Source organism: Siphateles boraxobius, unplaced genomic scaffold, assembly GCF_051911475.1.
Source record: "Siphateles boraxobius isolate OS27281-9 unplaced genomic scaffold, OSU_SipBor_1 33, whole genome shotgun sequence".
Classification (NCBI taxonomy): domain Eukaryota; kingdom Metazoa; phylum Chordata; class Actinopteri; order Cypriniformes; family Leuciscidae; genus Siphateles; species Siphateles boraxobius.
This window is the reverse complement of record NW_027508953.1, coordinates 3,785,244-3,812,195: the sequence shown is the minus strand read 5'-3', so window position 1 is coordinate 3,812,195 and position 26,952 is coordinate 3,785,244. Positions and strand designations below refer to the sequence as shown.

General features: G+C 35.0%; 1 protein-coding gene across 1 annotated transcript; it reads left to right on the top strand.

Annotated features, from left to right (window-relative positions):
* Positions 1-1,513: 1,513 nt before the first annotated feature.
* fbxl20 (F-box and leucine-rich repeat protein 20) lies at positions 1,514-24,634 on the top strand. Its single transcript, XM_077195023.1, has 15 exons — positions 1,514-1,754; positions 13,489-13,550; positions 13,787-13,841; positions 13,992-14,066; positions 14,195-14,289; positions 17,596-17,664; positions 17,802-17,897; positions 17,980-18,106; positions 19,340-19,414; positions 19,500-19,630; positions 19,736-19,796; positions 19,896-19,940; positions 21,423-21,479; positions 21,732-21,944; positions 23,662-24,634. Exons 1-15 carry the CDS (start codon positions 1,713-1,715, stop codon positions 23,767-23,769), a joined length of 1,311 nt encoding a protein of 436 aa, XP_077051138.1. The 5' UTR covers positions 1,514-1,712; the 3' UTR covers positions 23,770-24,634.
* Positions 24,635-26,952: the final 2,318 nt, after the last annotated feature.

The window sequence follows — 26,952 nt, the reverse complement described above, 5'->3', positions numbered from 1 at the left end:
TAGAAGTTGTATGCAGTATTTCATTTTACCACCCTTCTGAATAAAACAATAGAAACCATCACAGACGTTCTAGTTTCCGCTAAAAATGCCATACACAAAAATTATGAACCATCAAAGCATTAAAACCATCACCTAATGGTTTCAGTTGCAGTGTTGCCAAGTTTGCAGCTTCCCCACAGAATTGGGCTATTTGTAAACTATTTCTGTATGTTGATTTTCAGTGATTTAAAGGTTTGACATATTGTAGCCTAATTGTCATTAACTGAAATGCATGTATTGAAATATTATATTGTGCTAGATTATGACTTTTGTGAGAAAGCATTGGAGTTTAGGCCTACACTGTTTACACATAACACTGTTTATGATTACTAGCAGTGATTTTTAACGCAGAAGAGTGACTGTAAAATATGTAGGCTATTTTAGGTTTGGGAGTGGTGTTTTTGAGTTTTGATATTTGTAAAGGGTCACTCGCTTGTTTGGGGCTATTTTTGATTGGCCTTTGGGCTGGTTTTGTTACACAGATTTATTGTTTTAACATGCCACCAATAGAAGGCAACAAACCAGGGACCGTTACAGTTCCCATTAAAACCAATACAATTCCATTATAATCATTAAAACCATTATAAATTCTACAAGGGTTTCTATTGTTTTATTTTTAGCAGGAAAAGTTCAATTCATATAGTTGTTTACAGTTCTGCAAAATAACTAAATTGTAAAGAGTAGGGAAAGATAATTATAATTTAGTATCATTAATAATATATATATATATATATATATATATATATATATATATATATATATATATATATATATATATATATTAGATGTATTTATTTTTCTTAAGCTAATATGTAAACCGCGTTGCTAAACCATTAGTTTTCATTTGTTTGGGAAAACGCTGCCTCGTGTTACCAGCACGATTACGTCAAATGACGAAGGCCATCTTTGTGTTTTTATTGGCTAAACCCGCTAAAAGAGGAGCTGACGCACCAAACCCGGAAACGAGCATACAAATAACATGAAAACAAATGATTAACAGTCTGTTCTCTTTCCATACAACATTACGATAAACTATTGCACTTTTTCCAAGTAGTTTGCCCATATTTATCCGCACATATATTTGCATTTCCTCAGAACGCCAAACAAACTAACATTCCGAGTAGAACTATAGGCCTATTGAATTAATCTAAAATGTAGCTCACATTTTTTTTTATATATAAAATAGGTAATATTACCTGTTTGGAAATATGACAACTAAAAAACGGGTAATATTATATTATAAAGTAGCTATATTCGACCTTAAAAACCATGAACATTGTCCACAGACAATTACTTAGGGGCTATTACTTTTACTACGGTTACCACATTACACATAGCTTTAAAGTATTAAATATTAATGCAGACTGGCAGAATCTTATGGACAGATGGGCTACCAATGCAATGTTTATGAACAAAAAGTTAATAGTAGTTTGCAGATGGGGAAACTGTCATGGTAAAGGGGAGGGGGTGATCCACAACACAACAGGAGATAAGCTTGATTTGTTCATACTTCAACCACTGGGGCTTTTCTGCATCTTCGCCATACAAACGCGAAGAAATGAAGTGAAATACGGCATGAGCTCGACGGAACCCGGCGGCACCGACACATCTGCGTCCTTTTAATTACCGGACGCGCTTTTCCTCTCCGGTTTACCGACTTTATAGTGTTCGGGATGGGTAAGGAGGTGAACGGCGTCTCTCGGAGTCGCTTTGAGGCGAGTAGTCACTGTTTATTTCCAGATTGACATGTCGATGTAAATAATCTTGCGTTTTTACTTCTAAACGCCTGAAATAATGTAGGATTATAAGTGTTATTGCAGAAGAAGAGGCCGAACTTCCGCAATCATATACGAGTTCAGCTCTTCTAATCGCTTGCCAGTCTATAAAACACATTCATTAATGTATGTTGACCAAAGGCAGCATCAAATCCATCATTATATCCCTTTTAATTGGCTATATTTTTTTTCTCTTGTAAAATCTAGACTACTTTGTGTCGAATTGTATAAACACAACCATTGATCAAAGCTTAGTGTGGCTCAAAAGGTGCTTTACAATTTCTCGCTTATTTACGCGAAGCAACAGTAGGTTGCGATGTACGCTTCGGTGTTTTTTATGAATTAAACTGGTTAGCTGAGATTATAGGAGACGGATAATGCTGGTAGGCCCACAGCAGGCTGGAGTGGGGAAAAACAGCCGGCCAAAACAAAAGCTGGATATATACACGGGCCTTTACGCGATAAAACACATCGCGTATCACAACTCATCACCACAGAAAGCAGTTGGGCCGGGTTACGCAAACATTTAGTTTGTTGTTCCTCTTGAAGACTCAAGATCTGCCGTGTTTAAACAAGTTATAACTGTGTTTACATCGGGTGTGCCTCAAAACTTAGTGAGTTGACTACCTAGACTGAATTTTCTGGACTTCATGGGCTCGTGTTGCAGTTTTGGGCGCACGTGATGCTGTCTAGATAGGGAGCTCACTAGGTTTTGAAACACAGCCGTAATGTTGAGACACATGGTATTGATGCTGTTATCGGGGCTTTATGTCTAGTTGCTTTTAAAGATCACACATGCACTCTGAAACATTGTAGCCAAGTTAGGCTACTAAAGATTAATTTGTCAAATAGTAGCCTACCACAATGTTGCTCTTCCATAAGATTACCGAAAATTTACGATGGCATCCAGTTTTAACCAAAATTACTTAACTAAACAGTGAACAACCTTCAAACCTACAATAACCAGCCAGGGTGTGACATTACGTCCAGTTCAACTTTTGTATGCCATTTAAATTTTTTATTTATGATAACATAATAAAAGTGGTAATGCATCCCTGTAACATTTACTATTGTCCTCTATAGCAAAAGTATTGTGAACGATAAAATAAACATTAAGTTTTCCTTTGTGATGCAATAATTAAAATGCCAAAAATGCCGATGCATTCTGACAGCTTCTTATAACGTTTTAAAAGACCCATACTACTTCATTATGAGACATTACAAAGGTAACCATGCTATTTAAGTGGAAATTGTGATAACTTAATATTTGTAAAGGTACTAGGCCTAATCTCAGTATATTGCAAAGGCATGAATGTAATCAGTCTTTAAGCAGCGATGCATTGTTGCCAGCTTAAGCCTGTTTCTTTTTTTAGGATCAGAGTGATTATCTGGACATTGTTTTGGAGACAGCAGCATGAGAGTGATCTTTACAAATAACTGATAGCTCATATTATGTTTGTCTCCTTGATTGTTGCTATATTGTCAGAAAACATGGATATAGCGTCAGCTGGTGGACTGATTTTGCCTTTACATACACATATTTAGTTGCATTTGGCTTTTGTAACGGTAAAAGGAGCACAGACATATTACAATTTCATTATTGTACCAGTGGTAACCTGGCTACTCAGTCAGTGTTGACCTAAATGTTACTGTTTTAATGGGGTTGTTTATATGTCAACAGAATGTACAGCGAGCAAGAAACTGTGTTGCATTACTTGTAAACCCGCAGGAAGTCACTTTTTTTCATGAAAAGCTACTTAAGAGGAGACAACAAGTGTCATGCAGTAGCTGAGCTGTTGTCAGTAGCAGTTTACTGTATTTTGAAATTACTGCAAAGATATTCAGAAAACCTGCAATCAAAATAAAAGGAGTAGCTGCTTTACCAATACCGTATTAACAACACCTATTGTAACAAAAGAATGAAATTATAAAGACATGCAAAAAATAAGAGAGATCCAATGAAATATTAATAACTGATTATGCTGTAGTATAATCACGTATATAAAGCACTTTGTGCTATGTAGCTTTAAAATAAAGTATATATGTATGTATATATATATATATATATATATATATATATATATATATATATATATATATATATTGCTTTGAAAATAGTTTCTTATTATAAAGTAAACATTTTTTTTTTTTTTTTTAGTTATGTGATGAAATATATGGTCCATACCTTATAATTTATAATTTGTATTTTCCTAATGATTATTATTCTCATTCAATTATAAGTATAAGGAGACAAATTTCTATATTCTCAGGAAAATAATAAACTAAATATATAATACACTTAAGAATTATTATATTTTCTTTTTATTTGGTATCAAAGTATTACCCACACACGTCTTTGAGAGATTCACCCATGTAAAAACAATTGCAGGAGACATTTACTTATAAAAGGGAGCTTGGTCATGAGAAAAGTCATCCACCGATATAGAGTGTTTCTGATGAGCTGGAAACAAGGGATCAATCATTCCTGGTTTGTAACTGTCTGCACATCACATGACATGGCTCATCCTTAAACAAACAAACAAATGGAAAGAGAATGGAGGAGTGAAAAGAAAGAGGAACAACACAACTGAGAGTTGCTAAAGAATACCTGTAAGCTATCTAGCATATTGTTTCTCTCTCAGCTGAGTCGGTGCTTTAAAGGGATAGTTCACCCAAAAATGAAAGTTCTGGCATCAATCACTCGGCCCTCATGTCGTTCTAAACCTATATGACTTTCCTTATTCTGTGCAACACAATAGGAGATGTTTAGCAGAATGTCCAAGTGCCCCAAATAACGAAAGGAAACAGGCTTTGGGGTCGTGAAGCTCAAAAAAACTTTATTTATATAGCACAGATAAAACAACACAAGTTGACCAAAGTGTTTTACAATGTAACACAGGGTCCGAAATTAACACCCGCCAAGCGCCAAATGCGGGTGTATTTTCCGTTTGGCGAGTAATTCTCAAAAGGCTATCCGCCACACTGGCGGGTGAATGTTCCAGACATTCTAGAAAGTTCCGGGAGTCTCCCGCATATTGATAGCGGGTCCCTGATGCCCGCAAATTAGTTTAACCTCCTGGAATCTAGAGCGAGCGAGAAAGAGCGCGCACATAGCCTACTGTGCTTCAAACCGTGTAGCGCGCGCACCGCAGAATGCGAGAGACCTTGCGTGTGTGTGCGTGTGTGCGTCAAGAAGCGTGTGTGAACCTTCACACCTAAAATAGACCTACACTAAATATATATTTTTAACTTAAATAATTAACAAATTAAGATGACAAAAAGAAAACACTGAATCAGTTTGAAGAAGCTTTGAATAAACTTTTTTTTTCCATCAGACTACGTTTTTTTCGTCAAATAAAAATGGCAGCCTACCTCAATCCACAGCTTGTCTAGTTTTTACTTTAAAAAGTAACATGTCTACATGATGTGGCTATATAGCCTACTGTTTTTTTTAACCATGCAGCAAACAAACAAAAAAGATATATATATATAAACAATTTTTTTAACTTTTAAACCGTTTAACTGATAGTATTAATCGGTAATTTTTTTACTTTCGGTAAAGTATGTGATACTCTTACTAAACCTTCAAATGTACTGTTATGAGCACTAGTTCCATGCTCATGTCCATGTCTTATTTGTTGCTCTGTTTTGACTTCTATGTACTCTTATTCATTCAACATAATACCTTATCTCAATTAAATGTACTGAAATGAATGTATATGTGACACAAAAAGGCTGTTTATTATTTTGACCGGTAAAAAATATGCTTGGCTGGTGGATTTTTTCATCTACCAGTCCCCGTGGCAGGTGAGCCAAAAAGTTAATTTCGGACCCTGATGTAACACAGAACACAGAAGGAGAAAAAGATCTAATCTAAAAAGAAGCATCACATAGGCAACACATATAGTAAAATTATCACTGATTAAAAGCTATTGAAAACAGATGTTTTAAGTTGTCTTTTAAAATCCTGCACAGTAGCAGCGTCTCTAATATGTTTAGGCAAACTATTCCAAAGAATATGTGCTGCTACAGTAAAGGCGCAATCTCCTTTTTGATTTCGATGTGTCCTGGGTATCTTGAGTAGCTTCTGAGTCGCGGATCTCAAACTTCGTCCAGTCTGATATTCAGTTAAAAGATCTGACAAATAGGTCGGTGCGAGTCCATGCAGGCTTTTGTACACCAATAACAGAAGTTTCAAATCAATCCTATAATAAACCGGTAGCCAGTGCAAGGAGATCAGGGTAGGAGTAATGTTCACATTTTTTTTATCCCCATTCAAAGTCTAGCAGCTGAAATTTGAACTTTTTGTAAACGAGAAATAGATGACTGACTAATTCCTGTATATAACGCATTACAATAGTCAAGTCTGGATGTTATCAAAGCGTGGATCGCGGTTTCAAGGCCTTTAAACGTCAAGCATGATTTCATCTTTGCTAGATTGCGTAAGTGAAAGAAACTTGACATTACAACAGGGTTTATCTGTTTGTCCAGTTTTAAAGAGCTGTCAATATTTACACCTAGATTTCGAATACATGTTTTATTTTGAGATGACAAAGAGCCAAAGTCTAATTGTGTTGTACCCCTGGCTTCACTTGAACCGCAAACTACAATCTCAGTCTTGTTTTCATTTAGATGTAAAAAATTCGAAGTCAACCATGTTTTAAGATCTAAAAGACATAGCCATACTTAATGACTTAATGGTCATAAGAGGTTCTAAGCCATTTTCATGTGACAGTGGCAGATACACTTGCACATCATCAGCATAGCAGTGAAACTTAATATTATATTTCCTGAAAATATTTCCCAAAGGAATCATATAGAGAGAAAATAAAATAGGAGCAAGAATGGAGCCCTGTGGCACACCACACATGATCAGCGCTGATCTAGAGGAACTTGTCCCGATCTTCACTACCATGCTTCTACCAGTCAGATAGAATTTAAACCACTCCAGGACCTTCCCCTAAACCCCCACATACTCCTCCAAACGTGATAGCATCACTGGGTGATCAATTGTGTCAAAAGCAGCGGTTAAATCTAATAAAACTAACACAGCAGATTTTCCAGCATCAAAAGTCATCAACAAATCATTAAAAACTTTTACAAGGGTTGTCTCAGTTGAGTGGTGTTTCTTGAAACCAGACTGGTAGACTTCACCGATCTTGTGTTCTTCTAGAAAGTTATTTAATTGATAAAAAAAAAAATTTCTAAAATTTTAGATAAAAATGAAAGATGAGATACCGGTCTGAAGTTTGCCAGAACAGTCGGGTCCAAATTTGGTTTCTTTAATAAAGGCTGCACAAATGCCTGTTTCAACATATTTGGAAATATCGCAGTATCTAAACTTTTATTTATAATTTGCAAGGCACCAGGCCCAATCACCTCAATAGTCTCTTTAAAAAACCATGGAGGGACCATATCTCCATCGGAGCCCGTGGGTTTTAATTTACTTACCACCTCTTGTAACCACTGGAATGTAGCCAATTCAAAGCGATTAAAAACTGCAATATGCCGAACAGGACTTGATGGTTTATAAGTCATCGGGGAGAAATCCACTCTAATTGCCTCAATCTTAGAAATAAAATAATCAAGAAAGTTCTCACATTAAGTTGGGGATGGAATTAAATTTACCTTAACAGAAGGGTTTACTACAGTATTAATATGAAAAAGTGTTTTCGGAATATTCCAAATTTTCTCTATATGTTCTGTGAAATATCTAGATTTAGCTGATTTTACAGCTCTCTGAAATTTTGTTAAAGTTTCCTTAAAAATTTTATAAAAGATTTGAAGTTTATCCTTTTACAAAAAAGCACTTTCACAATGAGAGCTGTAAAGATCACTGTATTGGTGCTCACTCCAATGGACGATAACATTGTGTTTATTATAAGCGCACACAGTTGTCGTCATCTGTCACTTTAAATGCTCGATCTCTTTAATGTCACATGGACTCTGATTGGCTGTGAATGTTTTTATTGTTCTTCAGCTGGAAAATTAGTTCTGAGAGTGATTCAAATCTAATATCGCTTGTGTTGTTATCTGTACTAGTGTGGACTTTCCTATTCTCATATTATTAAAACTTCAGTTATTATCATCACCCATGATGTGAATTGTTCCTTAGACATTATATATTCGAAAGCATTGACATCAGATGATTCTTATGGGATTGGACACTGGTTTTCCTGTTGGTTTCATTGTTGATTAGTGAATACATTTGATCACAGACTGCTGGGATCAAATTCTTGTTCAGACCAAGACAGGGATACAAATAGATATCAGTGTGTTCGTTTTTACAAAGGAATTTCCAGTGCACTCCACTATTTTTGAATGTGAGGTCTTCACTTCTCCAAAATAAAAAAAAAGGAACATCCGGTCTGGTCTAAATTATTCAGAAAGACAATCTGTTTCTCTTGTTACCATTTGGAAAAAAAGTTTTGTGGTTGGATGAAACCAAGTTACGACCTCTGGTGTTCATTTCTAGTATGTTCAGCACACAGTCAAGCCTAAATTTCAACTGTAAAAAAAGAATTATTTTTTCAGAATCATTTAGTTTAATTGTTTCAATGTTAAAATACATTCGGCACTACTGCCAATTAAATGACAGAATGAAACAAAACAAGTGCTATGGATTGCCTAATTCAATAGAAAAAATGGGTACTGGTAATTTTCTGCCAGGACATTGTCTGTCAAGTTTATGGACATTTCCTTTAACCCTACAACACAATGCAATGCGTAAAATATGCGTGAACCCCCAGAGAAATCAGTACGGCCAATTCTTATTAACACGGTACTTTGGGTCCTGTTTTTACAGACTTTTCTTAAAGTTTGGTGAAAATATTACGTCTCGATAAACCGAGACTGGTCTTAGATGTTCCTCCTGCTGTTAGTGTACCATGAGCTAGAAAAGAGAATGTGTGAAGGCTTTGTGTGGGATTGAGGAAGAACAAACAAACTTTGCAAGAGATTGTTTCAATTCTAAAGGTCAGAGAGAGAGAGAGAGAGAGAGCGAGAGAGAGACAGAGTGAGAGTGCAAGAAACCTTGACTAACCTTATAAGGAAACTCTAAGGGGAAATATATGGTCAAATAAAGTCGTTTGTGAGGGTGGAGTCTGACAGATTTTTGTCATCTCATGACTAAACCTATTAAAAGTAATTTTCAGTAATTGAAATTGATTAAAATTAGAAATGCTGCCTTGCAATTAACTAAAATAAGTTTAAGTGTAAATGAAGTACTACAATTGCTAAAACTGAAATAGATTAATTATTATTTTTTGTTAACGTTAATAAAACAAAAACTTGCATATACATGCATACATACAGTTTAATTCAATTGGTAACACTTTACAATAAGGTTTTATTAGTTAACTACTCTAGTTAACAAGAATTAAGAATGAACAATACTTCTAAAAGCATTTAGTTAATATTAAATACAACATTTACAAATGCATTAAAATCAAAAGTTGCATTTGTTAACATTAGTTAGGGCAGTGTGAGCTGACAGGAACAAACAATAAACTACTATTTTTATTAAGAAACATTAACAAAGATTAATAAATACAGTAATAAATGTGTTGCACATTGTGAGTTCATGTTAGTTAACTTAAATGAGACCTTATTGTAAAGTGTTACTAATATGAATTCATATTGGTAACTCTTGACAATAAGGTCTCATTAGTTATTAATATTAGTTAGTGCATTTACAATCATTAATTAAAGCTGCAAGCAGCATTTATCGGGGTTCAAGCGGTTTAACGCCTTTAAGCACATGCGTAAAAAGATATTATGTTTTATTTAGCAAGTATGTAAACACTTTGAAAACTTCGGAAACCAAAAGATCATATAAGAGATTAAGCCGAGAATGATTTTGTACAGACGTTAATAATGTATGTTTGATTGATGTTTATAAGGAAGTTCATCCTAATAATGCATTGTCAGCATTTTAAAGATTATTTTACCCTTTGGTGGACTAACATGCACCTATGAAAAAATGTTCAGTGAAGAATGTTAGGGCACCATGGATTGTTGATGAGTTGAAAAACATTGTTTGAGAGAGATGTGGCAAAGGGTACAGCAAACAGAACTGAGAACAAGGAGGATTGGGACGTCTATTGCAAATTAAGAAATCAAGTAACTAAACTTAATAGGAAAAAGAAAAGAATGTTTTACAAAATTAAAATAAGTGAATGTAAATATGATTGTAAAAAAAATGTGGAGTAATGAAATAATGGATGGGAATTCAAGTCAAATTCCTTCTTTTATTATTACAGGTGACTCATTTTTAACCATTTTTAAACCATATGAAATTGGAAATTATTTTAATGATTTTTTCATTAATAAATAAGACCAATAAGTTTGCTTCTAGTTCTTAGCAAAGTATTGAAAATGATAGTTTGTGAGCAAATTCAATTATTTTTTAAGGAGAATAACTTGCTCTCTAATTTTCAGCATGCATATTGAGAGAGCACAGATTGATGACAATAACTTAGTAGGAGCAGCATTGTTCGATTTTAGCTCAGCTTTTGATGTACTGGATCGTAAATTATTGCTGGATAAACTGAAATGTTACAAATTTGCTTCTCATATTGTACATTGGTTTAAAAGTTAACTGTGTAATGGGACAATGTGTATTTTATAATGGAAGTTATTCAGATGTGAAAGAGTTGCAATGTGATGTGACTCGAGCAAGTTGTTTAAGACCAATGATCTTGCTCTTGTTTTAAAGTGTGCATGGACAGTCATGTATGCGGATGATAAAACATATTTACCTGCAACATCAATTAAACAGCTGTCTACTGCTTTGGATGAGGAAATACAATTGGTCATAAAATAGGTACAGAATAATAAGTTGGTTCTAAACTTAATAAAAAAAAACAAAAGCATTGTGTTTGCATCAAAAGTTGATTGCATCAAAAGTTAAATTTGTCTGTAAAGAGTGTGCCTATTGAACAGGTAGAGAAAATAAGTAACTTCTTGGAGTTATATTAGACAGTAGGCTGAAGTGGTCAAAACCGATAGAAAATATGTTGACGGGGCTTGGGAAGAGGTTTGTCAGTTATTAAGAGATGTGTAAACCTTTTACCACAACACTATTTCTAAAATTGTGCAAACAATGGTTCTTGCTTAGATTATTGCCCAGTGGTGTGGTCGAGTGCATCAATTAAAGACAAACAATTGAACTAATTGAAAAATTACATTTAGTCCAGAACTGAGCGACACGACTCACTTTAAACTGTAATAGAAGGGCTAATATAACAATGCACTGGGGAAGGATTGTCTCTCTGCTTTGTTATTTTTCTGTGTCTAGAGTTCCTAATGTCCTGTACTCTCAACTTTTTTAAAGTAGCACTAGTCATAATTTGAACACCAGGCATGCATAAAAGAAATGTTTTTTATTTCCTGTTTCGAAAACCACTGCAAAACAACAGACTGTAATGTATAGAGGAATTAAAATATGGAAGGATTTACCATAGATATTATATATTTTTTAACAAGAAAAATTTGTTTTAAAATAATATTTAAAATAACATTTAATGGCTAATTATATAGTAAATTGTTGATTTTGATATTTGGAATGAATGTTGGGTTAGTATGTTTCATTGACTTTTTATTGCTGTTGATTAAATGTAGTTTTGTATTTTTTACTTGTTGGGACCCCAGGAAGAGTAGCCACTGCCTAGGTAGTGGCTAATGGGGATCCAAATAAACTTACATCATAGATGGAAAAGACCATTTACAGGCAATTTACTAAGGATAAATATAAGTTTTAAAGCTTTTTTTGTTTTTTGACAGTTATAGCACCATGTCTTGCCTGATCTCCACCACTTTTATTAGGTGTCCACAAAGTGTGCCCATACATATGTGTGTCAAATTTGTTGTAAATATCTCATTTCGTTTAGAGGTTTAGACACTTATATTTATGAGAGCATAGAAATGATCCATAGGCGACATTGATTGGATTTTTTTGTCAGTTCCTATCATAATTTTGACATTTGGGCATTATTGTTTAGCTATTGACCTATGTTTTCAAATTACCTGTGGTGGTTTTGTCTCTATCGACTAACGGTTTTGAAGATAATCGCAAGTTTTTTATCGCTAAATGACACCGTTACGCAAACTATAAGGTGAAACCTGGCATGTTTGGTATCGTTGGACTCTGCAAGGATTCAGGGGTCTAAGGAGGTCACTCCCGTGAAAAACGGTGGCTTGAAACATCTCACGCGCCTTCAAGGCATTTTGCCGATGACGCATACTGTCGCATACCATTTTCATGATTTTTTTCCCTGTTGAAGCGCCACCAAGTGGTCAACCTTCACGATTTTTTAATATGACCAAATTAAATTCATAAACATGTGTCCCGAGTTTAGTGAAAATATCTCTTTCTGTTCACAAGTTATAGCCGTTGTAGTAAAAGTGTCACATCGAACAATTTTTTTGATGACTATTGATAGTCACTCTCCAGAGAATATTTCTGCAGTGGTTTGGTGTCGATCAGACCCAAAACCTACGAGTAGCTCGCAAAAACCTCAATTTTACTCGAAAATGACTCCTGAAGGGCGAGCGAATCCGAGGCAAATCTGTGTCCGCCTTGAGCCAAGGATTCCAATGATACGAGACATTTGAGTCTGCGACTAACGATCTAGGAGTTATGAGCCATTTCATACTGTTGACCTCTGTAGCGCCCCCGTCAGGCCGATCGGAGCGGGCCTTGGTGACGTTGTAGGCGGTGTGAGTACCACCAGCTCTCAAAGTTTCAAGTCTCTACGACTTACGGTTCGGTCTGCCCGATCAGTTTTAGATGGAGAATGCTGCATCATGGGAAAATTAACAATAACAATAGGGTTTCAGCACTACGTGCTTGAACCCCTAATTAACAATGAGCAATACGTTAATATTAGTTAATAAAAATACATATGTTCATCGTTAGTTCATGCTAGCTCAGGGCCATTAAATAATGTTAACAGATACAACTTTTGATTTTAATAATGTATTAGTAAATTTTGAAATTAAGATTCATAAATGCTGTAGAAGTTTTTTATTGTTAGTATCATTACAATAGGATTCATATCATAGGATTCATATCAACAAATGAACAAACTAATGGTAACAAATGGAATCTTATTGTAGTGTTACCAAAAAAAAAAAACTAATACAAATGACAAAAGCACATAACAAAATTGCTAAAAACAAAGTGACCTAAACTGCAATGAAAATGAACTGAAAATATAAAGATATAAACTAAATAAAAATATTAATAAATAAAATAATAGTATATAAATAATACTAAAACAACACTGGCACTGGATGAAATTCTTGACACCGTAAATAGCTTTTGGGTAACATGAAAGTTATTTCTGTAAAATAGTTTTGATGCATTCATAATATTTCATTCTCTGGTATTGCATATCTTTGTATGAACTTCAAATGTAAACTTAATTTAAAGCTTGTGTGATGCCTTAAAGAACTTTGTTATAAAGCCTCTGCATTAGAATACGAAAGACACTTTTCAACAAAACTCGAAATCGACCACTATTTGTTCTGTCATTCTGTGGTTCGAACTAAAGAATTGTAGTCTTTTTTTATTGTTAAAAGTGTTTGATTTGCTGCAAAACACTGTAAACGCTATTGACCTTTGAACTCACAAGATGCAGTTTTATAAATGAATGTCTTTCTCTCTCCTCAGATGTTCTCCAATAACGACGAGGCTGTTATTAACAAGAAGCTGCCGAAGGAACTGCTGTTACGGTTGGTGTGAAACCCATTCAATACTTCTCTTTCTTCCTGCTTTATTTACTTATTTAAATCATCTATTTTTATCTATTTTTGTTAATAGTATTAACCATCTCCATCATGTTTCCTTATCTTTGCTGTTTTTATAGGATATAAATAATGAATGACTTTAACGACATGCTCTATCACACCTATTTGTTAATGATGTTTGCTAATGGTTTTGATGTTCTCTTCTCTTTTTTTCTCCACAGAATCTTTTCATTTCTAGATGTAGTCACACTTTGCCGCTGCGCACAAGTCTCACGAGTAAGTGTGATCTAGTCTAGGGACTTTATAGATTAGACTGGTGTTTTGTGGCACATTAAGTATCTATTTTGACATTTGTTCATTTCATGAGCCCTGCTTGCTTGCTATGATTATTGACTTTCTGTTTTTCACTTGCTCTCTTTCTCTCAGTCATGGAACCTGTTAGCCCTGGATGGCAGTAACTGGCAGCGCATTGACCTCTTTGACTTCCAGAGAGACATTGAGGTCAGTAGACAGACTTTTTTTTGGCAGATGAAGTCAACATTTTCTTTTAGCTATTAAAATACAAGCAATTTCAGATGTTATTTAATATGAAGGTGGCTAACAGATCTTAAAAATCTCTTCATGTATAGGGTCGTGTGGTGGAGAACATCTCTAAGCGGTGTGGAGGCTTCCTAAGGAAGTTGAGTCTTAGAGGATGTCTCGGAGTCGGAGATAGTGCACTCAGGTAAGAAAGAGGTAGCAGATGAATGCTTTGAGCACATTTTCACAGCAAAAAGATGAATATTCATTCTTAAAGACCCATTTGAAAGTGTTCTTTTACATTTACATTTGTTACAAAATGTTTCTATTTCAAATAAATGCTATTCTGGTGCTGCCGCTGAGCCAGAGAGAGCAGTTGTTATGTATAGGTGTGAAACAGCTTCACAAACAGTCTTTTCAACCACACAGAATCATTATTTCTCTACTATAGTCTATAACTATAGTCTATAGTTCGTATATAAACACTGATGTCTGCGGTAGCAATCAAAATAGAGTAAGTCACCTTTTAAAAAAGTAACTTGAAGCTTCAAGTAAAGATTGTATTAATTTCACCGTTACACCGGTAGATGGTGACAAGTGACTTAAAATGTATTTGTCATTGAATAATTTATTCAAGAGATTCATTCAAAAGCGCTGATTCATCCAGTAATGAAACAAGTGAAGTCTTTATAAGTGAGTCATTGAATCATTCATTCAAACCGACTTACTTCAAAGTTAATTAAATATTTTTTAAATACACTGCAGCAATTAACATTTTGTTAGAACCTCTAGTAAATTGGATGTTATTTTGTTTAGTTGCCTATTTAGAATCGTGGAATAATCCTGTTCTCTATTTTAAACAAAAAAACGGGATTCTCAATTTCTCCAGAATCGTGCAGCTCTAAATGCAGCCTTGGTGAGCACAACAAACTTCGGTAACACTTTACAATAAGGTTCATTAGTTAACATTAGTTTTAACATTAACTAAGAATGAACAATACTTCTACAGCATTTAACAATCTTAGTTAATATTAATCTCAACATTTATTAATATATATTTAAAATAATTTTTTTTTAACATTAGTTAATGCACTGTGAACTAACATGAACAAACAATTAATAGCTGTCTTTTTATTAACTAACATTAACAAAGATTAACCAATACAGTAACAAATGTATTGCTCATGGTTAGTTCATTTTAGTTTAAAGGGATAGTTCACCCAAAAATCAAAATTAGCCCATGATTTACTCACCCTCAAGTCATCCTAGGTGTATATGACATTCTTCTTTCAGACGAATACAATCGGAGTTATAATAAAAAATGTCCAGGCTCTTCCAATTTTTATAATGGTAGTGAATGGCCGTTTCTGTTTTGAAGTACATAAAAGTGAATCCATCCATGATAAAAGTGCTCCACACGGCTCCGGGGGTTAATAAAGGCCTTCTGAAGCCAAGCGATGCGTTTGTGCAGGGGTGCCGCTAAGGGGGGAAAAGTTAGGACGATTCTAAGGGCCCACACACTTTTGGGGCCCCCAGAGATCGATTTTATTAATGGAATGGGTGGAGTAGGGGGCCCAACCTCATATTCTTTCATAGGGCCCAACATTTCTAGCCGCGCCCCTGCGTTTGTGTAAGAAAAATATTCATATTTAACACGTTGCAAAGTAAAATTCTACCTTCCGGCCAAACGGCCATACGCAGTCTACTTACGCCTACAGCGCTACTTGTGATGTCGGAAGTAGCGTAAATATGAGCTGTACGTCGCATTACTCGCATAGGTTGCGCTTAGACTTAAGGAGAATCCATATGTTCGTTTGGCTGGAAGCTAGTTATTTAATTTCTAAAGTTTTAAATATGGATATTTTTCTTACACAAACTCATCGCTTGACTTCAGATGGCTTTTATTAACCCCCCAGAGCTGTGTGGAGCACTTTTATAATGGATGCATTTACTTTGAAGCCAGGACATTTTTTTTTAATATAAATCCGATTGTATTCATCTGAAAGAAGAATGTCATATACACCTTGGATGTATACGCTTGAGGGTGAGTAAATCATGGGCTAATTTTCATTTTTGTGTGAACTATTCCTTTAATACATTACCTACTGTTAACTAATGAACTAATGACGCTAAATACAGGTTGTAAACGGGTTCAAAATATTTTGAGCTGGTCCACTTTCGACCACTTCCAGAGGTAGACAAAAACTCATTCGACCGGATTGATTTCGTAGAGTTAACGCTCATGTGATCAAATGTGTTTGAACAGCCACATAAAACATCGTCTACTCTCTGCCTACTGGCCTAATGCTTAAACATAATGGGAAGCACGCTAGCCAAAGGGGATTTATCTTTTTTCAGCTTGAGACCTAAGTTTGGTTTGAAGACGATAAAAGCACAATGTTCTTGCACCATTCCTGATTTCCTACACGCACTCACAGCGTTCGGTGTGGTCTTGTGACTATCAGAGCAGAAACGAAAGCTGCTGCTCTCATGTTCTTCCGTTGTCTCCGGGCACGATCGAATGTAAATTGCACAAGGTTATTTCATCCATTAGATAGAAAGATCTGACAACCCATACATTGACCCGCCCATAGACCCTCCCCTCGAAGCAATCAGGACAATCAAGTAGTTGAAAGTGGACAAAAGAGACGGATTAAAAAAACAGGTGTAAACGGATGTGTCTTCCTCGTCTACTTGTGATCCGTTCGACCAAAAAGCGTCTTAATACCCGGTTTAAACAGGGCCCGTGTCAACTCTAAAGCAGAAAAGACCAACCAATCAGAAACACTTTTGCCTGTCAATCATTTTAATAAAAAACTGCTAAAATGGCTTACGGTATGCTTGGATTTAAGTATGTCTGATGTTTCATGCACGCAAACCTTTTGTTAATAGCTTTAGACCAAAAACTGTTTCGGTTCACTTTGTCGTTTTACCCTTTATGTGAATAAGCCTAAAAGTCACCATGAAATCAAAATTTAAAATTTGTATTTTTTTGATGGAATTTTGCAGTTTTTATCATAAATGATGTATTCGTGCACATCATTCTTTTTTATTTTAAATGTGTCCCCTTGTAATCTTTTATCAAAATAACTTCCCCTCCCTCTTTCAGCGACATCTCTTCTCTTCTCTGATGATGCGTTTTCTGGCGTGAGGGCGGGACAACCTGTCACTCACATGAGATCGACCAATAGTAAACCACAACCATCCAATCAAAACCCCATGGACAAAATCAAGTCCCGCCTTACATGTTTTCTTGTATGAGAAGCCGTTACACTCAGATATACGTCACAATAAGAAAGAAAAGACTATCACAACTTTGATGCCATTTCATGCTGACTTTAAGACTTGTCAAGAAAGTATATTGCCTCTTTAATAAGAATGAGTTTAGTAATGCTTTCCATTCTGAAGGACATCACATATGGACTAAAGACAAAGACATTATTGCGACTTGCAGGGAAATTTTAAGTATTGTTTAAAGTTTAATCATGTCAAATTTGCTTTATTCTCGTAGAACGTTTGCCCAGAACTGCAGAAATATTGAGCTGCTCAGCCTCAACGGCTGCACCAAGATCACTGACAGGTGTGTGTGTGTGTGAGAGAGAGAGAGAGAGAGAGAGAGAGAGAGAGAGAGAGAGAAAGAGAGAGTGTGTGTGTGAGTGAATGAGTGCGTGAAAGTACTTTTTGATCTCAATTGAACTTCTGTCTTTCTTTTTGCAGTACCTGTAACAGCTTGAGTAAATTTTGTCCCAAACTAAAGCACTTGGATCTTGCCTCCTGCACCTCAATCACGAACCTGTCCCTCAAAGCTCTGAGGTCAGAGGTCGCAGACATACACACTTGCTGGTTATGCAGAATGCTTCTCTAGGGCTAAATGTCTCTCTGTGTGTGATTTTAGCGAGGGCTGTCCTTTGCTAGAGCAGTTGAACATCTCGTGGTGTGATCAGGTGACCAAAGACGGCATACAGGCACTTGTGAGGTGTTGTCCAGGACTCAAAGGCTTGTTCCTCAAGGGCTGCACACAGGTGATTCTGGACTTTCACCTCATCCTTCTGCCCTCTTCGCTGTTCTTCCCCTTTTCTGTGTTATTTAAAGCCACTTGTAGCATTTTGAATTTAACTAAAGCTAAAATAAAATCTTAATGTAACACTTATAAGGTCTACAATAAGGTGTATTTTGTTAACATTAGTAAATGCATTAGTTAACATCAATTAATAATGAGCAATTTATTTTTTATTAATTCATCTTTGTTTATGTTGGTACAAATATAATTGTTCTTTGTTAATTCATAGTGCATTAACTTATGTTAACAAATGGATCTTTTGATTTTAATAACACATTAGTAAATGTTGAAATTAACATGAACTAAAATTAATTAATGCTGTAGAAGAATTGTTCATTGTTAGTTCATGTTAACTAATGTTAACGAACAGAACCTTTTGCCTTGGCAATTACTTGAAATAAGTTCAAGGTGAAGTACTAAAATTGCTAAAACTAAAATTGGAAATAAAAAAATAAAGCTATATATATATATATATGTTAAAAAGTAGATTATTTAAACAAATTAAAATTAATTGTAAATATATATAAATAAAATCTAATTAAAAACATTAAAAAAAACTTGAATTAAAATTTAAGTACTGAAATTACTAAAACTGAAATAAAAAATTAAAGCTATGTAGAAATTAATTACACAACAAAACAAAAACTAATAAAAATTACAAAAGCACATGACAAAATGAATCAAATTAAAATGAAAGTGAAAATATAAAGATAAAAGCTTCAAATTATTAAAAGAATAATATAGTCCTGACCCAAACTCATGGCACTGGTTGACGCACAAGTTAAGCAAACGGGCCACAGTGTTTACAACAAGCAAAAGATTATTCATCAACTAACAAGTGAAAATGTGGTTCATGTTTTAATATCTAGATTAACCATGGTTATCAACACTGAAACTTCCTTTTTCATGCAATAATAACCTGATAAGGACAAAAAGACACAAAGAGAACAGAAGAAAAAATAAACAGATAAACATAGACTATATGCTATCATATATCTTTAGAAGACTTTTATGGTAAATGTTATCATTGATTTGTTGTCACTGAATCTCCACATTTTGTATTCTATGTAAAAACATATGGGTTTGACACAACATGAGGGTGAGTAAATGATGACGGTAGTACTGTCTCTTTAAATCCGATCAATCATTTAGTAGCACATTATCTCTCTCTCTTTTATGTTTTCTCTCTTTATAGTTGGAAGACGAAGCATTAAAGCATATTGGAGCACATTGTCCAGAGCTGGTCACACTCAATTTGCAGACGTGTTCAGTAAGACTCACACATTCACATTCTCTCATACACGGGATGGGATGGTTTCCTCATCTAGGTATATCTCTGTGTGTGAATCGAGCAGCAGATCACAGATGAAGGTCTTATAACCATCTGTCGCGGGTGCCATCGGCTGCAGTCTTTGTGTGTGTCTGGCTGTGCAAACATCACAGATGCTATTCTCAATGCCTTGGGCCAAAACTGCCCTCGTCTCAGGTACATAACACACATACGTAATCAAACCCATGCATTTGCGTGCAATCACCCATTACCCAATTTTAATCCTCTTCAACTTCGAACCATTGATATTTTTGTCTCTAGAATATTAGAGGTGGCTCGCTGCTCTCAGCTTACAGATGTAGGCTTCACCTCACTAGCACGGGTGAGTAAACAATCTGACAACCACAAACCTCCATCTGTGCTGAACCTCTGGAGCTTCTAACAACCGAAATCAAGCACATCATTTCCTCTTATTTTACAGAATTGTCATGAACTAGAAAAGATGGATTTAGAAGAGTGTGTACAGGTGAGTCAGAATGGGTTGGCATGAAAATACATGATTACAAAATGTTGTTACATGCAGTATTTTTTATTATTTTTTATTATTTCTACATTAAGAATATATAATTTGATAAAAACCCTCAATTGAAGTCCATTCAATCACTTTTGCTGAAGGTAATTCTCAAACAAAGTCTTTGAAATTGATATGGAGACTCTTAAAAGTGTCCCTATTATGCTTTTATGGATATTACTTTTCATGTACAGTGCAGTATAGCTCTTTGTGAATGTAAAAAGTCTGCAAGGATCAAAGTCCCTGAGTTATTGTTTTGCAAAAGAAGGAATCAATTCTGTAATTCCTGTCTGTCTTCCTTCTTGAACCTGGTTTGTCACACATTTGCATAATGCCAGCCTATGGCCTTCATCGGCTGCCTGTGAATGACATCTGCTTTGACCCTTTGTAGCTGAGGCCTGGAAGAGTGTGTGCTAAAGAGTTCTCCTCTAAGCCACCGAACAAACACGGTGTGATTTATGATTTGGTGGTACAAGTGATTGTTCAACCATATTTGAAACGGAGTTTTTTAATGATCTGAGATGTCATCGCTCAAGTGCAGCATTTCAACGCCATCAACATCGATTCCATGTGACAATATTAGATATAAAGTATGATTACGACTATGAGTGTGTCCTGACACGTGTTGTCTTTTGGCAATCCCAATGCATCTTTTTCAGTATCTACATGTATATTAAAATCACCAACAATTAAGACTTCATCTGCAGCCTGTACTAATTCCAATTGAAAATCAGCAAATTCTTTGGTGGCCTGTTTAGTAGCCAGTACACATGTCAAACAGGATTTATCACTTACACTGGATAACGTTACATAAAGCACCATCACTTCAGTAGAATTATACTTAAAACTAGACCTCTGGAAATATTACTATAAATTACAAAAACACCTCCTCCTTTGCCCTTCAGACGAATGTTTATAAAAGTAATCTTGGGGGGTGACTCATTTAAACTATTACTGTGTATCAAGTGCTGAGGAAGATCCTGATCTGAAATTCAGATATTTTCGAACTTGCGTTGTAAGTGGTGGACCAATCACAACAGACTGGCCATCTGACCAATCAGAGCAAAGTACTGTGTTTTTTTAAAGTTAAATTGTAAGCCTTAATGTATCCTCTAATTATACATTTTAGTTTGTATAATCATTGTTTATAACTTGAGGTTTTTAAAACAAATGTGCTTATTACCACTAGAGGACCCCCTAGATCCCAAATATATATTTTAATTATAGACATTGACTGTGTGATTGCAATTATTTGTCTTATTGAAATGAAAAGGAGTATAGTTCCTAATGTTATTTCTTCTTTTGTTGATTATTAATGAATGCAGTTAGCATGAATATTTATAATTGTATTTATTTATTAATACATGTAAAGTGCTCTATAAACTCTCTATAAGATGTTATAAAAGCCTTGTTATAACGTTTACTCTTTCTCCATAGATTACAGATGGAACGCTCATCCAGCTATCTATACACTGTCCTCGACTCCAGGTTCTGGTAAGGGTTTAAAAAGAAAATGTACAATTAAAAAAAAACATTTGTATTTTAGTGGTGTCAATTTAATGTTAACAATGTTTTTTTTTTTTTTATCTGCCACAATAATGTCACAATGTCTTATTTTCATTTGAGGGCTTTTCTCAGCTAATATTAATATATTTGATTAATTGCAATTAATCAGAATATGTAATTAATACTAATAATTTCTGAAACATTCCTTGGGTGTATTTGTTGTTGTCATTGATGTTTTAGAGTTTGTCGCACTGTGAGCTGATTACTGATGATGGCATCAGGCAGCTGGGCAGTGGACCGTGTGCTCATGACCGACTGGAGGTGGTGGAGCTCGACAACTGCCCGCTCATTACAGATGCTTCATTAGAGCATCTGAAAACCTGTCACAGCCTGGACCGCATCGAGCTGTACGACTGTCAGCAGATCACCCGCGCCGGCATCAAACGCTTGAGGGTAACACCTTTTTTTTTGCTTGTTCAGTGAGAGGTAAAACATAGCGATTTGTTGTTTCTTATTAACTTTTTTTGGGATATGTATAGATTTAGGTTTGATTTGCAGTTCTTGGTATGGTTCAAGAAATGTATGAATTGGTTTAAATGGGTTCTAAAGATATCACAAGTGTAAATAATTGCTCTGATTTGATTTTTCATTGATGATGTGATGCATCTCGATCTCTGAAATTAGATTCCATTCACTGCGGTATAGGTTCTTAGGAAGTGTCTTATGCTCACCAAGGCTGCATTTATTAGATGGAAAATACAGTAAAAACAGTACTATTGTGAAATATTATTCCAAAATGAAATAACTGTTTATAAATCTTATAAACGTGCGCACTGTTGACGTTGACCGCAGCGCGGATTGATAGAAATGGAAAGAAAATAGTGCCGATTAAAACTGAGGTATGAATTTTGACCGGCGTGTTTTTTGTGTGTTAAATTAATCAAGCTTTGAAACGCAAATCATTTTTTCACGTAAAAACGCACAGTTTTGAGGCCCCGGAAACTAACCGGGAGTAGGCCTACTTTCTTGAAAAACTTCCAGCGGCCAGAACTCTGACCAGGGAGGTGACGACAGAGTGGGTCAGTGTCTTAGGATTCCATACAACTTCATGTCTTAAATGGGCGAACTAACCCTTTAATAAAATGCGTTTCTGTGACGGAAAAGCTGATTTTTTTAGCATCATTATTACTCCAGTCTTGTGTGTCACATTATCCTCCAGAAATCATTCTAATATGATGATTTGGTTCTCAAGAAAGATTTCTTATCAATCAACAATTTTGATGTTTAAAATTTTTGTGGAAATCATGATTTTTTAGGATTCTTTTAATATAATTAAATAGTACAGCATTTATTTTAAATATAAATATTTTGTAATAAATGTATTAACTGTAATTATTGATCAATTTAATGCATCCTTATTGAATAAAAGTATTTATTTATTAAAAAACAAAAAATCTTACTGACAAGTTGCCTTGGATAAACTGTCTGCCAAATGCATAAATGTAATTGTAAAAACGAAACAAAAAAACGTAGTATTGCAAATGTTAAAAACAGTTGTGCTTCTTAATATAATTTCTTATTTGAATAGAAAGTTCAAAAGAACCGCATTTATTTGAAATGGAAATATTTTATAACATTACAAATGTGTTTACTGTAACTTTTGGACCTTACTGTATAAAAGTATTAGTTTCTTTTCAAAGAAACCGTCCCCAAACATTGAAGATATATGTAAATAATAGATATAGAAAATAGACCTTTAAAAGGTTATTGTAACAACTAAATTAAATTGTAAGACTAAACAATTACAAACATTTTATAACTTAAAATAACCTTTTTTTTAAGAAGTTGTATTTTAGACAATACACAATTACAGTTGTATTTAGACGATATACAGTTATTGTATTCAAATCAATGAAAAGTATTAGACAACAGAACAACATTAATAAGTTGATCCATTGACAAGGCTGTCTGTAGATTTCGCAATGAACACAAGAGGGAGCTCACACAACACATCAGCCTGTGCTGATCATCTCAAAATGAACCGATGTTCATGTTTATTTATAATATTGTGTTTTTGTGAGTTATCCGTATGATTGGGCATGAGATATATCATGTGCTGGCGAGCTTCTTTTTTATGTACTTTGTTTCTTTTTTCCATCTTCATCTTTAGACTCACTTGCCCAACATTAAAGTTCACGCCTACTTTGCACCCGTGACTCCGCCTCCATCGGTGGGCGGGAGCCGCCAGAGATTCTGCCGCTGCTGTATCCTTCTATGATGTAAAGTGGACTGTGCATCTTGACCTCTCACCCCTTGGTCCACCTAGAGCACGTGCTGGTGGGTCCCGGGTCAGAGCGCACGGGAGTGACCGAGAGACATACAGAACTCCACACCCAGTCATGAGCTTTAATCAACACTACAGTCCATTCAATGGCTTTATACACGACTCTTATAGGGTAATTAAAGTGGACGAATTGGGGGAATGTGCTACTTTGTTCATTGCAAACTTTTTGGAGAACAGAGCAATGGGGCCTTTCTGAAAAATAAATGGCCACTTGTTATTGGATGGACCACCTCGATTTGATTCGAGATCATGGTAGAAACAGGAGACGATCACAAGGTAACCAGCTCATCTTTCTTGCCCCTAAACACACAGTAATGATGGTCTTTAACCTGTGAGCCTGTAAAGACACACATTCAAACACATCTCTCACCTACACATACACATGGATTCTCTTTCTCTCTGTTTGTGTTGCTCTCGGTGGCTTTGTTAAACTTAGAGCAGAGACTGAATATTTTTAAATAATATTTTTTTATTTTATTTATCGGTCTTTACTATTTAGAAGGCGCCAGAGTTACAATCGAGATCCAGGGCATACAGATTAAGGCTGTAGTAAAAAAGGCAAGTGAGAAAATGTGTATGTATTGGGCGGATGAGTGAGTCGTGTGTGTGTGTGTGTGTGTGTGTGTGTGCGTGTGCGTGTGCGTGTGCGTGTGCGTGTGCGTGTGCGTGTGCGTGTGCGCGTGTGCGTGTGCGTGTGCGTGTGAGAGAAAATCTGTCATTCGTGATGATGGAGAGAACAGCAGTGGGCTTCATTCATGAAACAAGCAGAATAAATTTTTCTCATAAATTCAGTACTTCACCGTGGCTTGTGGTCCTTAAGAAAAATAACACAATTTTCACATTCTCATTAATGAATTTAAATAATAAATACCAAAAACAAACTTTGAGATGGAAATTGTGGTGGAAATTATCTGGATTCAGAAAAATTAATCAAAATCAAAACACACACACACACACACGCACACACACACACACACACACACGCACGCACGCACGCACGCAAACAAACAAACAAACAAGCACACCTTACTCACACACACACACAAACTCACTCACACACACACATATATATATATTTTAAAACAATTTAACTGAAAAATGTTAATATATGTAAATATATATATTTTATCAATTATATATATATATATGTGTGTGTGTGTGTTGTGATGGAAATTAAAAATTACAGTTCAAACACCTCAAAGTCTTTTTGGTATTTATTTTATTAAAAACATTTTTTTATACATTTGCTGGCATTTTACTATCATATATTATTATATGTTGTCTCAAGCATCGTCACTGACACTCAGATGAATGACAATCATTGAAGTGGTTTATGTTTAGATCTTTTTTTTTAAAAATGTAATATTTTTATGATGGTTTAAGATAAGTTTAAGATCGAAAGTCAGGGTCTAGGATGAAGGTAAGACAGAATATATACATAAAAGAAATAAATAGTAAAGGTATGATAATAAAGTTTCAATGACAGTTTTAAACTTACCACAGATAATTCATTTGTTTCTGTTTCATGAATGAGGCCTGATGTGTTTTAGCGGTGTTTGTTTTCACGTCGCCACTGATTCTTCTGCGTCCTCAAAAGAAAGTGAGGAAATAACTCATCCGATTACAATCAATCATCTGCTGACTTATAAAAGTACACGAACACACTGATTTCTGAGCTGATGTACTCCGTTTCTGAAAACAATCAAAAGCGTTTGTTCTAGAATGTTTGTTGTACTTGTTTTCATCATGATTGTGGTCTTCTCTGTTTAGCATCTGTTTCTGAGACATGCGAGGCCACTTGTGAAAATGTTAACGTCTATTTTTCTTTTTGTGAATTTCTGCAGGTAAGCATTAGATAATGACCTTACTGAAATGAGTTGCTATAGATGTAGAATATTTTGACAGGGCTTTATGAAAGAATACGGATGATCTGGAGGTGATGCAGTGCCCTAAATATGCTGTTTTGGCATAAAAACTATTTGATGAAAATTGCAATTACAATAAGCCGTTTTTAATTTAATTTCTATTCAGTTGCTCCAAAAAGTACTGAAGTACTCAGTCTTTTACACTTTAGACAGAGAGGATCACGGCTGGGATTAACACACTGAACGCATTTTATTTCCCTCGCATATATGCAATAAAAAGCAGTATTTCGAAGTAGGTTTTCTAAATGCTGTGATAGTATGCGACTCATAGATGTCATCAGGTGCTTTGTCTTTTTTTGGTCTTTTCTTTTCTTTATTTAATTTTGACTCGACTTTTGACTTTTAACGCGTCCTCCGTTTGCAGTCAGAGATGTATGTTTCATTTTCAGCTGTGTATTAGATCATCTGTGACATACTGGCACTTGATTTCTTTGGTAGCACCTGAGATTCTTTACGTTTTATGCATTTGTAAGTTCTCATGACTCTTTTTCAGTGTAGTTCACAGTATGTCTGAGGATATAATAGCAATTACAGGTTTGACACAATCGCTGATCAACAAGATGCTCTCAGAGCATAACATAACACAACAATCTTTCTAGAGACTAATAATAATCGACTGCAGTTTAGTGTAGTTTCTGATATACACTGCCATTGAACAGATTTCTTCAGGCATGCTAGAACTTCTAGAGCATTAAACAACATACATCTGAGCCATCCTGGAGAAATCAGTGATTCTAGGTGGAAGCATTAAAGAGTTAGTTCACCCAAAAAATGAAAATTCTGTCATTAATTTCTCACCCTCATGTCTTTCTTTCATTCATCTTCGGAACACAAATGAAGATATTTTTGATGAAATCTGAGAGCTCTCTGAGCTCTTCCCAGAAGTGCTGCACTGTTTTTATAACGTGAACACTGAACAGTTTATATTTGAACCCTCAGATAAGATCATTTTCATAGAGAAATTAAGCTTATTTTAAGACAATTAAGATTTTTGTATTGTGACATTATTTATTTATTTCCATATAATTAAGGAAGGATATATATATATATATATATATATATATATAGATGTATATCTATGTATGTGTGTGTGTGCATGTTGGTGTTTGTATATACATGTAAATTTGTATACGTGTGTGTGTGTGTGTATATACGTGTGTGTGTGTGTGTGTGTATATTTTATATATATATA

Coding starts and splice junctions, on each gene's coding strand:
- fbxl20 (XM_077195023.1), top strand. CDS start 1,713: ATGGGTAAGGAGGTGAACGGCGTCTCTCGGAGTCGCTTTGAG. Junction 14,290..17,595: donor GTCGGAGATAGTGCACTCAG/GTAAGAAAGAGG, acceptor TTATTCTCGTAG/AACGTTTGCCCAGAACTGCA. Junction 21,945..23,661: donor CCGGCATCAAACGCTTGAGG/GTAACACCTTTT, acceptor CTTCATCTTTAG/ACTCACTTGCCCAACATTAA.